Here is a 13,129-nt window from a genome sequence, read left to right on the forward strand (position 1 = left end):
AACAACAAAAACCCGGTGAAACCGGTTTTGTGGATATCGTTGACGTATTCTAATATCTTTTCTAAGTAAAGGAAAATGCAACATTCACAACATTTTTGGCGATGTTCCAGTACTCAGTGATGAAATTCAGTGCCTCAACTGTTTTTAATGTGTTTCGTGAGCCAAGTAGAAGGAATAAAAAGAGCAACGACAGGGAAAGCTAGGACCTATTGAAGTTAGCGGGAGACGTCGGGTGGAAGTGACATTGATATTAAAGCAAAAGGAAATTATGAAGAAAACGAAAAATTATAAAGAAAAAAAGAATAGACGAAAAAAACGATATTAAGAGAAGAATTGAAATGGAAATACGTATAGAGTATTTATAATGAGTCCTAACCTACAGTTAAAAATAGTAATGTAAGCGTATCGGCAGATCTCGTCTATCTCTTTTGCATTAAATAATAAAAATGAGTCCGGGAAAGTGTAAATACACATACGAGGATTTTGGGAAAGCATCTGTAAATGATGTTTATGCGTTTATAAAAAAAAAATTGACAAATGGTTACATGATGTCTGCATGAATATGCGGTTTTATTATATCGTTTATTTCTGTTTTTTTGAATTAAACCAGAATATATTCGCTTTATCGTTTTTGTTATAAAATTTCATTAAGTGTTGTTTGTCAGTACTGAAGACATGTAATAATATATATATATATATATATTAACGGATATAATATATGTACATAACTATAACTACATAATATTAATTGTCACTATACCAATTTAACCTATTCTTGTCTAAACTTACATAGATATTTTGTTCTTTTTATAGCTATAAATGTTTTTACCGAAGTGAAGAAATGAGGAAACCAATGCAATTACTAGGGAGCAAGGACATATAAACAAACGAAACCTTTATTTATGGTCACACTATAAACATTGAAAGATTTCAACCGGATTATAGCAATTTTCAGAAACATAACGCTACCCCAAGTTTGGCATATGTCTTAAAGGACAGAGAAAGCTATTAGAAAAATTATTGCCGTCTTCAAGCTTTATTACCACGAAAATCCGCAATAGTATACCTTCTGTAGGTACCACGAAATAAATTATAAAAAAAGTTTTTTGCAATAACTTTAAAGACGCCAACAGCAATCAGAAAATCTAATTTCATTGTCGTCAACTTATTATTATTGTTATTTATTCAGAAAAAGTAAAATAGTTCCAATACATTCAACTAATTTAGAATGTATAAGATGGAGTGCAATCAGATATAAAAAAGCACTTAAATCCTACCTATTCCAAGTACCGTTATATATATGTATCTAGTTAGTTTCATTCCTTGTTTATTCAGTGCCATAAATACTTGACACTTACTAATATATTTCTTTTTTTTTAAACTCACAATACATCAATTTCAAGGTGTGGGTCTGAAAAAACTGCCAATGTAGTAATAAATTTGTCTTAGATATGTATAATTTTTAATAACATCAAGTACGATTTTATTTTCTATATATTTTGGGGAAGCAAAGTCGTCCCTCGTTTTGGCCTCACAGGTTCTTCGTCTTTGAGGGTGAGTGCTAGATTAAGTTAGGCTGAGAAAGTTAGAATTGGAGTAAGTTAGGCTAATATAATTAGAATTAGAGTAAGTTAACTTAAGAGAGTTAAAATTAGAGTAAAGAGAAACCAGAAGAAGTTGAGAATAATTAGCTTAACCTGAAGTTTAGTAGGTTTGTCAGGACTAGAGGGAGTTAGAGGAACTGAGTTGGTCGCAGGGGGAGTGAAAGATTGGACGTGTTGGTCTGGTTGGTGCGGTCACCATGACGGTGGTAATAGATCCTTTAATCAAGAAAATTAATTTATATTTTAAGTAGAATAAAGAAACCTCGTCTTCAGAAAGAAAATTATAATAAGCAAAAAAAAATGCCAAAAGTTACTACGAATAATTATAAAATATAAGACAAAGTATCAAAACGAATTTATACTAATAAAAAACTCGTTTATAAATTACTTGCAACGATATTTAGTTCAAAGAACAAAACAAAGATATGTCTTGTGAAACAAAAACCTGGAGCGGCTGAGCTACCCCAGCCACAGGTTTTGGGCAAAATAGCCCCTCGCAGTATATTTGCATTCTCCATTTTCGTTTATTTTTTGTCATAATTTTTTTATTCTTTCAATATCGTCCAACTATCAACTACCTTAGCATAGACGTAAACCACGCTTGAAGATAGCCCACCTTTTACTAAAGACGAAAATGTGGGCTACCCACAGTGAGCTAACTTCACGCCAATATGTCGTCTTTTTTACATGTTTTATTTTTCTTGTCATATTTTTAATCAAATTTCGTTATATTTGATCAGCTATACTCGCATGTGCCTCATATCTCATTCGTACAGGAGTTCATGTTAATTTTTTCTTTTTTTTTTTTGTTTAACGAAAACTGACCACAACATCAGTGCAAGTTCATAGGTAAAGACGCTATACACAGTTTAGAGCGAATCATCGTGCTCGTTATACTATGATATAATGAATCGATGTTTTGAAATTCTTAGTCGATTTGATATTTTAAATTCAATTTGTGAAATGTTTTCCACTCTATATAACCTCTTGTTCAAAGTTTTTCAATATATAAAACATCCACTATTAGAAATGAGAGCAAGAGGGTTTCATATTATTATAGAAAGTTGGGGTATACACATTTGAAGAATAATTCTGCAAAGCAAGATTTTCATTGATCAGCGGTGTATTCCGAACTCACATAACGATATTTATTCGTTCATTCTTTTATCCTTTCTTTTTTAGAATTTCAAAAATCTTGAAGAGTAAAATGCCGAGTTTATATGATGCACTGACCATCACGCTTCTAATCTTTAAGAGAGTAGAAAAGATTAAAGAAAATAAAAAAGGACACATATTACAAAATAATTATGCAAAGTTTCATCCAACAATTTTGCGTAATAACTGCTCCACATTTAACTTAAGTGGTGCGTTGGATTTGTTTTAAGTCGGACAGGACTCTTATAAGTATGCTTTTAGATGTTGAAGGTGTACATACATTCGGATTAAGACTGTTGTCGTACTTAACTTTTCTTCAATTTATCGGCTTATAGGAAATTTCGCAGTTAGTAAAAAGTGGAGTTGTATGTCAGATGTTACTTAATTAATCTGAGCTACTTCTGATTTGGACGTGTTCGTGAGTAAATTCGAGATACACCCGAACCTAAATTTTTATTCTTAATAATGGTCGAAACCACCCTATCCACTTTTTCATGACGATTAACAGATAACTGAATCATTCAAGTTTATTTACCTTAGCAAATATCTCTAAACGATTTCTTGCGAAGCGGGCGCATGTTCGTATCTAACCCAATTTTTATTAAGGGCCTGTTGAGTAAATTACGCATTTGTATTTATATGCGAATCACTGCATTTGTAAAGTTGAATCGAAAATTTGTATATTGGTATAAATTAATGTGAGCACATCCTCTATTGTTAACTGCGCACAATAGCAATATAATAGACCGGCAAACTGGAAAAAACTTTGAAAATCCAATCCCATATTATCATGTTCTCTCTCTGCATATATTTGTATATATGTAATTTTTTGATTGCCCAACCAACACCTATTTTGTCTATAATTAAATCTCTACAATTTTTATGCAAATTTCGATAAAAAAAGTTTTTTTCCGTTTATCGTTAGTTGGTGTTGTCAAATATTCAGAACAACATTGACGATGGTGATGTCCATTTTACAAACCAATGCAATAAACAAAAAAATGACATTTTCATTATTTTTCTGCGGTCGTGTAATGAAAATTCTTTTTTTAAACTTTTTTGTTCATTTTGTTTTTACAAAAATGTCATATTGTGGCCAAGTAGTTTTTCCCCTTTTTGAATGATTACAAGTGAATTGAAATGTACATGAGGGGACATTCATAAAACAGAATTACATTATTTGACAGTTTGCATAAAGATGAGCATTTTCAAACTACTTTTTTTTTTAATTGCTCTTATAGCGTTCAAACAACATTATTTAGGCTCAGGGCATTTTTGAAAATTTAGACTCGGGAATATAAAATGTTTAAATAGAGAGGCTCGCAGGCGCATCGCAATTGTGGCGTCCACTTATAACTATGCATATTTAAAAGATCAGTGTGGGTGTATGCGCAAATAAGTACAATACTTATACGACAGTTTTGAAATTTAATTAAAAACGGTTTGAAGTCAAGATCTTTAGTACAAACTGCACTAGACAATTCCTTTGCTGAGGAAAGTAGTAAACAAAATACCCGCTGATTGTTTAAGGGTTATGTCAGTTATAGTTGTAGTAAGCGAAAAATATTTTGTGTAAACGAGTTGCTACATATAATACAACTTAGAAACCAAAAACTCGTTGACAGCATTCAAAAAAAGAGCCTGTTAGACAGATAACTTGACGTCAATGCGAAGAGTCTACGAATTACTTTCGTTTTTTTTTTACTAAAAAAACTTACAGATGCTATATATTTTTCAGCGGATGCAATGTTAATGATAGTTAATATCGTAATATTTTAAAATTCAAAACCAAAACTACTGCCTCTTAGTCTTCCAATTGTCAAAAGAATTGTGAGCACACTGGATAGAATTGACCATATTTACCATATTATCCGCTTGTTTACCTACCTGCCATCTCTTGATCAGTCCGTCTGTCTGCCCAGCCTGCCTTTCTCTGTCTCATTTACCCTTGCGACCAATTACCGACTACTCTATTTATTAATGAACGCCTCTGTTCTTGCCCTAATCTATTAACTTTTTCATATATCGTCTACTCGTTTTCCTGAATTTTTATTTTCTTTTTTTTATATATAATATTTTTATACTTATATACGTTATATTATTATATATATATTAATAATATACATTATGTACATATTGTTAATTTTTATTCGTTGCATAGTTCGTCTGTCATTCATTTCCTCGTCCCTTTACTTTCATTCATTTCATTTTCACGTCCGTCAGCCGACAAGTCTATTTTGTCATTAGATCCTTCTCCTTCAACCACTTTAAGGACCGCCCATTCTTTCCTCCTTTCTATCTCCTGTGCTTCTTCAACTACCCACTCCCACCCTACCCCTAACTACGGTTTTTATTTATTCTGCTTTATATGGATGGAGTTGGTTATATATCTATTGTTCCGCCCTATAATCTGTTCTTCCGTACGTTTTTCTATCTGTCTATTCATCTATAGATATTTCTGTCTCTCTAACAGTTTTCTTTCCAACATTTGGGAAGCTTCAAATGAAACGTTGGGAACAGGGTTTCAGCACTTTTTCAAGTGATTATTTTTAAAGTTTACGGTGTCGAACGTTACCAATTACACGGATTGATGTGACAACTGCTTTATTTGTTAAGCAAAACAGTAGCCGTTTCTTTTGAGGGTGTAACTACTGAAAAGTTTAATTTCGGTGTAGGTTGTCTAAAATTTTTCAATTGTATACTTCCGCCTTATTTAAATTTTATGATATGTTTTTATTATCACTATTTAAGCTCTTGACGTTCAATAAATTTTCGAACAATTTACATATTTTTTTAACTATTCCTCATTCACTCCCTTCCTTCAAGCTTTTCTCGTTTACTTCATTTCGTATTGTCTTCTTTCTTAGTTGTTGTATCTATGGCTGCCTTTTTTGAGCAATAATCTAGGATTAATTTTGTGAAAATAAATTTCAATAAATTTCCTAAAGGATAATATCAGCAACAAAAACAACAATAAAAACAGCAACAACAGGAACAACAATGTATGGAAAACAATTCCTTCATTTAAGTCTTCGTTTGTTTGCTTGTTTGCATTAAAAGTCATTTAATGTTTGTCAATCTATGTGAATGTGTGTACGTGTGTTTGTCTAAAAATGAATATATGTTTATAAGAAGGAAAAGCATTCAAAAAACAAAAGCTAAACAAATGTAAATATGGTTAAAATGTAAACACGTATATATATATATAAATATATTTATATGTATGTATCTACGTAATACATAATATACATAGTACATAAGACTGAATGTTAGTTAGTTAAACTGAATGAATCCATGTGAGTGTAAATGCTTATTTAAATATACTTATTCCCATACATACGTAAGTGCATGGTGTGCACTTATACTTACGTAGAATAATATATTATTTACTTAGGAAAGAAAGAAGGAAAAGAAAGTCAGAGAATATATTTTAAATGTTTTCTTAGAAAACTATCAGACATTAGGTTTATAAACATGCAAAACAAACAGATGTCTTACATACGGCAGCATATGTAAGCACATATAAAAAACTATAACGAAAGATATACTTGTATACTGAATTATATCCACCCGCTCTGGCAACCTACGGTAAACAACACCGTCTAACCTCGTCAAATCCAATGCAAAGCCCCAATCCAACGTGTTGAAAATTTCTCTTTAGTTGTTGGACGTATAAAACGTAGTCTATGCTATTATTGTTGTTACTGTTATTCGTACTTTCAGTTTTTTCTTTTGAAAACTAAATAAATAACAAGTGCAAAACAGAAAATGGCCAGAAAATTAGTTTAATTCTCTATCTCTCCTCATCTGTAGAAAACGAAGTAAATTTTTGTGCACGTACTAACGAAAGGTGAATAGATCTTTGCTTGAGTATATGGAACTAGAACTTTCTTTTTATGTTGTTTATTTTAACTTAAAGCTAATAATTGTTACCTTATTGTCTTTTTGCCATGAACACGTGCCACGTTTATCGATTACTTTGCATGTTAATAAAGCGTCCTGACCTGGATTCACTTCAGTGTACTTGGGTTGTTCTGAGAATCTTTGAAAACAATTTATTCCTGGAATTAATTTCAAAAACATATAGAAATGAGTTCAAATACCAAACGCTGTGATTGTTGTAATTACTATTGCCGTTCTTATTATGGCTTTAAATGAAAGTTAAATTGTTTTCGCTTTAAGCGAATTTAATATCCAATTTATTCAATTTTTTATAAAAGTAATTATTATATATGTAGTCCTGACATTTGCTCTATTTTCCCTTCTCAACACGATGTGCGCAAATGTTTAGAAACTCGATCCATTGAACAGATTGTCAATGACAAACCCAAAGTTGACATCTGTTCGACAGTTTTGATTGTAGATAGTTCGAACAACATAACATTTACTAAAACTTATTTTTGTAAACAAGAGGCTTAAGTTTTTGGATAGCTATATTGAATATAAATTTGAGGCGCAAAACAGCTAATCAGAGCGGTTGTAACTGCACACATGCTCGTTACATACGCATCATTGTCGATTAACAAATGTTGTTATTCTACGTCGGCAATGCATAAAATGAAAAGTTCTGTTGTTAAGCCGTTCTCTTGTTTATTTATTTACTTATTTACATGCACGAGGAACTCAACTAAAATAAATTATTATTGAAAATAAGTATAAAGTGTATAGGGAGAAGTAAAAAAAAAAATAAAAAAAAGAAGGAAAAAGCATGCATGAAGCTCATAATTAGATTGATTCAGCTTAACGAAGATAAACTGTCCAGAGAAACGGTTAGGGACATTAAAGTTTACCTCACCAAGAGCCGATAGTACCATTAATTAACTTAATTAAGAAGAAAATACCAAGAATAAATCCACGTTTCTCAAGTGATGGTAAGGATAACAGAAGGAACCTGTTTTCATAAGGAGGAAGAGGGACAAGCAACCAACCTAAATTCGTAAGGGAAAACAGCAAAAGTTGCTTTAGAACGGATTCTATTGAACCTACCTTTACCTAATACCTATAGGAAGGAGACCATACCACAGAGTCATATCAAAGTATTAGTCTACCTAAGCACATATATAGCCAGTATATAAGCCACTATAGCCCTACCTTTACTTAAGGAGAGCTCAATGTGCAAATTGAATCGTAATCTTTGCCAGAATAGAAGCCCTAAATCAATGCACGAATCTACATTCTTCAACTTGATCATCTTGAATCAATGAAGTGAATCAGTATTGAGAAAGCTTCGTGCACATTTTTAGATTTAATATCATAAAATTTAACATGCACCATGTAATAAAATTATTTAAGTCAATTTAAAGCTGGTACGTTTGCGATTCCAAGGAGAAGGAAAAAAATAGTTTAGCATCGTCAGCGTAGATTAGGGTCTGGCTGGATTTAATCCCCGAGGGGAGATCATTAATATATAAATTATATAAACGTGATCCTAAGTGGCTGCCAAACTTCACGGGAAATTCATCCGAAATGATAAAGTTAAACAGATCCCTACATCATCTGATAAGAGCTTATCCGTTTCACTAAGTACAAAATGAAACCGGATGCCGGGAGTTTGAAGATCAATAAGTTATGGATAACTAAGTCAAACGCTTTACTGAAATGAGCATATAGGACATGCGTGTGACAGCCTTAAAAACATGGAAAGTATATTTTGATGGGAATTTTGATAGTAAAACCTAAATGCTGAGTAACAATTCGGTCAAAAAATTTAGGCAAGACACTCAACTTGGCGATGCCTCTATAGTTTCCAATGTAATATCTACTTCATTCGTGAAGCGAAATAGGGAAATTTCTCTTCCAACACAGAGAGAAAACATCTGATTATAAGGACTGATTAAAGATCGTTGAAATAGCACCAAATAGCTCGACGAACTATGATTTAAATATACATGACGCAATCCCATCAAGTCCAGGCACAGAATTATATTTTCGAGATCTTAAACCATCTAAAACGTCATTTCCTGAAATGACCAAGTTAGGAATCGAAACCGAATTAGTTATCAGATACGGATAGTTAACAGTTGGATTTAGCAGTTGAAAAATTTCTTTGGAAATAATCAGCAGATTTTAGGTTTCAATATCACCCGAGAACTCATAGCCGCGGAGATTTTTTTCTTTGGGAGTTGACAAACTTAAAAAAATATTTAGAATTAATAAGCAGTGAGGATTTTCTCAACTAGCAGTATCTGCAATAACATTGGTGGTCGGGGTAATCAAATTTACGTTTTGCGGCAGAATAGGCGAAATAGTCGAAACCAGACCCACTTTTAATAAACTGTTTGAAAAGTTGGTTTTTCCTATTTTTGCAACATTTAACTCTCTTGTTAAACTATGGCGGGCACTTGCTTCGAGGGTGAGGTTGCTCGATCGCAACGGATGCAGAAATAGCTAGATTTAATACATTATAAAACGGTGATAGTGGGCTTTCAGTATTCCCAGCCGAAAAATGGAGCATAATGTGTGAAAGATGAGATTTCAACAGTAAAATATTAGTTTTATTAAAATCATAATATTTAGTGGAGAAAGTTGGATTTGGAAGGTTAGTGTGGTTACGGATCATCATCCCTGTAACAAAAGGAAATACAAGTTGCTGGATCAGCAATGATATCGAAGCCCAGGTAAACTAAAAGGTAGACGTCGACTTACAACTATATCTGCGAAATTGGCAAAGCGAAAATCTCGAAGTCTAGCCATTACAATTAGTAGTACGGTTGAATTGAACTAAATTACGATCAAATAGTTCATTGAAGAACGTGGGAGAAAGGGGAAAGTTCCGTATAAAGGTTTATTGGTGATTTAATCAATCCATCCTGAAAGCCAAGAGCGAATTGTCAAAAGTTCCGACGTATGTAAATCAGGCTTTAAGCAAGTTTCAGTGAAGGCCAAACAGGAAAACTCCGTGCTTACTGTATTTGGGCGAATAGAGCGAATTTTTGAGTTAAGGCCCCTAACATTTTGGTAAGTGAAAGTTACGTTGCCTGGAGAAACACTTACTTTTCAAGAGTGGAAGAGCTATCGACTTATTACAGGGTCTATCGCGAGGAATGAATTTCTTAATTACGAGTCCAACTGTCCGCAATGGTTTCTTTAGCAAAATTACCATGGTTCTAGCACTAGGTTGAAATGGATTCAATTTAAAAATGCTTACACGCTTCAAGCTGACGGATGGGACTTTTGCAACCAGATAAATTTTATGTTATGCTCAGAGGTCATATGCACGTGTGTCATGTCTCGACTGGAATATCGCTTTTATGGAGAGTACTGCCGTCAAGCAAACGTCGTCCGTATTAGGAACGGTAGGATTCGTAGACATAAAATTTGGACTTGCCGAGAATATAGAGGCGATGACCACACAAGCACGTGCAGTTTCTGCGACATGCCCAGCATGGTGAGCAGCGGACACATCTGAGCAGCCAAAGGCAGAGGCGAATTTTTAATTTTTTTAAATATTCTTTGGAGATGTAGATAGAGTAGCCTGAAAGGCAGCACTAGGAGGAGATACCCTTGCCATTTCAGCATAGCTAAAATGAGGAGGGTTTTCCAGCTTATTTGTAACGTTTTTGTTACTGGCTGCCACAACGATGGGGGAAAAGCTAACGTTATGTGTAGGCAGGGATGGAGCAATCACATGAGTCGACGAATCAGATTTAAGCGAAGACGGGGATGAAGTACCATATGCTGCACTACAAGTTGGCCTTTTACAGGCTGAAGGAGAAGATGAGTGCTCTAGGTTACAACACCCATCGAACAAAGCCGAGAATTTCGCTTAATTCAGGAAACATACCCCTTGTTGCCGTGAAGGCCTTATAAAAGACAATATTCCGCTTCCTACAGTCAGCACATGACTAATGTAATCCTTTCGAAGAATTTAGGACTGCATCTGCAGCATGGCGATTGACACCTTCACATTTCGCCTGACAAAAACGTCCGCAAAGCCAACAAGCAATAAACAATTCAGAATCAGGGCCCGTGTTTGCCTTACATGATGTAAAAAAATCCTCCACGTCAAAAAATAACAGACGAGAGAGTGATTGTGAAAACAGAAAAAACCGAAAAAGTATGTTAAGTACACAAAAATAATCTCTCAAGTGAGACGCAAACTTCACACTATCAAAGACACGCAAAACGAAAACAAAAAATAGACTTAGTAATGAGAGCGCGAAGGGTTGTTCGGAAAAACCAAAATGGACATCGCGAAAAAAAATTCAATATAATTCAATTAGTTTGAACACTTTTATACTTTTATAATTAAATGCGCTTTAAACGCGTAAAAAGCAATAAAACAATAAGATAAAAAAAGGAGATTGCAAAATTTCTTTACACAAAATAACACAGGATAATCCCAGCGCGCGCGCAAAGTTAGCGCGGATAGAAATTTGAAACCCTCCCCATACAACATGTTACGCAAATACAATATCAATTACGAACTGCATATGCCGCAGGTTAGCAATAAAACTATTCGCAGGCTGGAATCCAAATGGTTTACTTTACGCATTTTTATTATATGCACCGACTTTAAATTATTTATGAAAAGTTAGCGGTTAGTAGGAGAAGCATGCAGCGAACAGTTACAACAAACGGCAATAAGCTTAGGCAGTTTGTTTAAGATTGCCAGTAATAACCTCTTTCTGAGTGGTTACAGATCCGAGTTCTTATTTTTGTTTCGGAGCCTAAGCTGCAAAACCGAATTTTATCACACAAACGAAATAGATCAAAATGCAGGCAGTTCTTCGAAAACAAACAACAATGAGCTATTAGCAAAATTCCGCTTTATAGATTCTAGAGACCCTAATCTTTGGCGGAAATACAGGAAAGGACCGTTCGAAAGAAACTATAGCAAAAAAGTTGCATCCTCAATTCTTGTAAGGTGCTAGTTTTTCAAAACCTAAAAATAGAGGTAACTCACGATTCACTCACTCACTAACTCCGTCATCGATTCGATGGTAATGACATGTTATATATTATATTTCAGTTTAATTATTTTTGCAACAGCAACACCTTAAGTATATAACTGGTACTATTCTTATCTTCTATTTTTTTTATATCTCTGCTTACGTAAATTGGCTTTTTATACCCTGCACCATGTGTGGTTCAGGCCATATTAGATTTGTGGGCGTATCTAACACGCAGAAGCGCTTTAAATGGAGCCGCCTTTTATTATACCCATCGACTCAGAATCATTTTTAAAGTCGTAATTTTTAAGATAGTTTGAAGAAATTTGGTATACTGACACGTGTTGATCCAAGGTCCAACGCAGTTGACAATGATTTCGATTGGTGCACTTTTTAAAGAACTTCCCACATAACGCCCTGTTTTAAAAAGCCGCTATATGGAAAAAGTCGCAATTTTCAGAATTTCTCGACAAAAGTAGTTAAGTAATAATATTTCGGCATTCTAAAATGGTATGAAATTTGTGGACCGGCTAAAGTAAATTTTGAATCCCCTCTCATACAACGAAAAATGAAGTTCAAATGACGAACAAGTATGTGCTTCATGATGAATGTCATATCACAATAGTAGTTTAAGATAAAAAAATTAACCGTATCCAATTTGAATCATCTTGGCCCCTTTTTTTTGAATATGCTCATTAACACTGCAAAAAAAATTTTTTTTTTACTGCAGAAAAGTCGAAGTTTTAATATTTTGTTATAGAAATTGATCCAAAATAATAGTCTGGTATAAAAATTAACTGTGCTGAAATTTGAACAGCTATTCTTAAGAAGAGTAAGCCTTTATCTGCAAAGATGTATATTTTTTTTGAAGATAGTCCTATAGTAGTAAGTTCCCATAAGAACCAGGTATAATTTTTCTGTTCTATGGCAAAAATAAAAACTGTGTTATACAATGTGGTGGAAGGTATTTAATAGTGGGCCTAGCCCGACTATAATGATTTCACTCCTTTCAATTTCGACTTACGACGGCTATGGCTTCTTTCGTTGTTTTGTTTTTCTTATATCGTGTATGCCCTTATAATCCGCCTTCTTTAATATAGCTTTCGTTTATTTCTTTATCATTTTTTATTACAGTGTGCCAGAGCAATTCGTTTAATCAAAAGTAAATCTTTTAATTATAAACATTAAATATAAACAGAGTAGTTGAAAGAAGCCTCAGGTCACCCTTAGAAAAACCACTTAATGATTTCAAATAAGAAACAAGAAGACAATAGAAAAGAAACAGGAAAAATCACAGTGTTAGAAAGTACAAAAACAATTTTTAATTACTTTTAAAGAGTTTGGAAATACAGAACTATTTTTTTCATTTAATGTCAGTTTTTTAATTACACAACATTTCTTTTGCGTTTTACTGTTACTGTGTTGTTGATTTAACGTTACTGAAAACCCATTACTGCATAAAGCAATTTGTGTACAGAA

At 33.4% G+C, this 13,129-nt stretch overlaps 1 protein-coding gene across 12 annotated transcripts in view; it reads right to left on the reverse strand.

Moving 5' to 3' along the window:
* The window catches only part of LOC119642096 (irregular chiasm C-roughest protein), a 380,139-nt gene that overhangs the window by 122,642 nt on the left and 244,368 nt on the right, over positions 1 to 13,129 (reverse strand). For all 12 annotated transcript variants that reach the window (XM_038041077.1, XM_038041076.1, XM_038041075.1 and 9 more), the window contains one exon: positions 6,693 to 6,820. In XM_038041077.1, coding sequence (XP_037897005.1) covers positions 6,693 to 6,820 — 128 coding nt within the window. The remainder of the gene's footprint in view (positions 1 to 6,692; positions 6,821 to 13,129) is intronic.

Source organism: Glossina fuscipes, unplaced genomic scaffold (assembly GCF_014805625.2).
Source record: "Glossina fuscipes isolate IAEA_lab_2018 unplaced genomic scaffold, Yale_Gfus_2 213, whole genome shotgun sequence".
Taxonomy (NCBI): domain Eukaryota; kingdom Metazoa; phylum Arthropoda; class Insecta; order Diptera; family Glossinidae; genus Glossina; species Glossina fuscipes.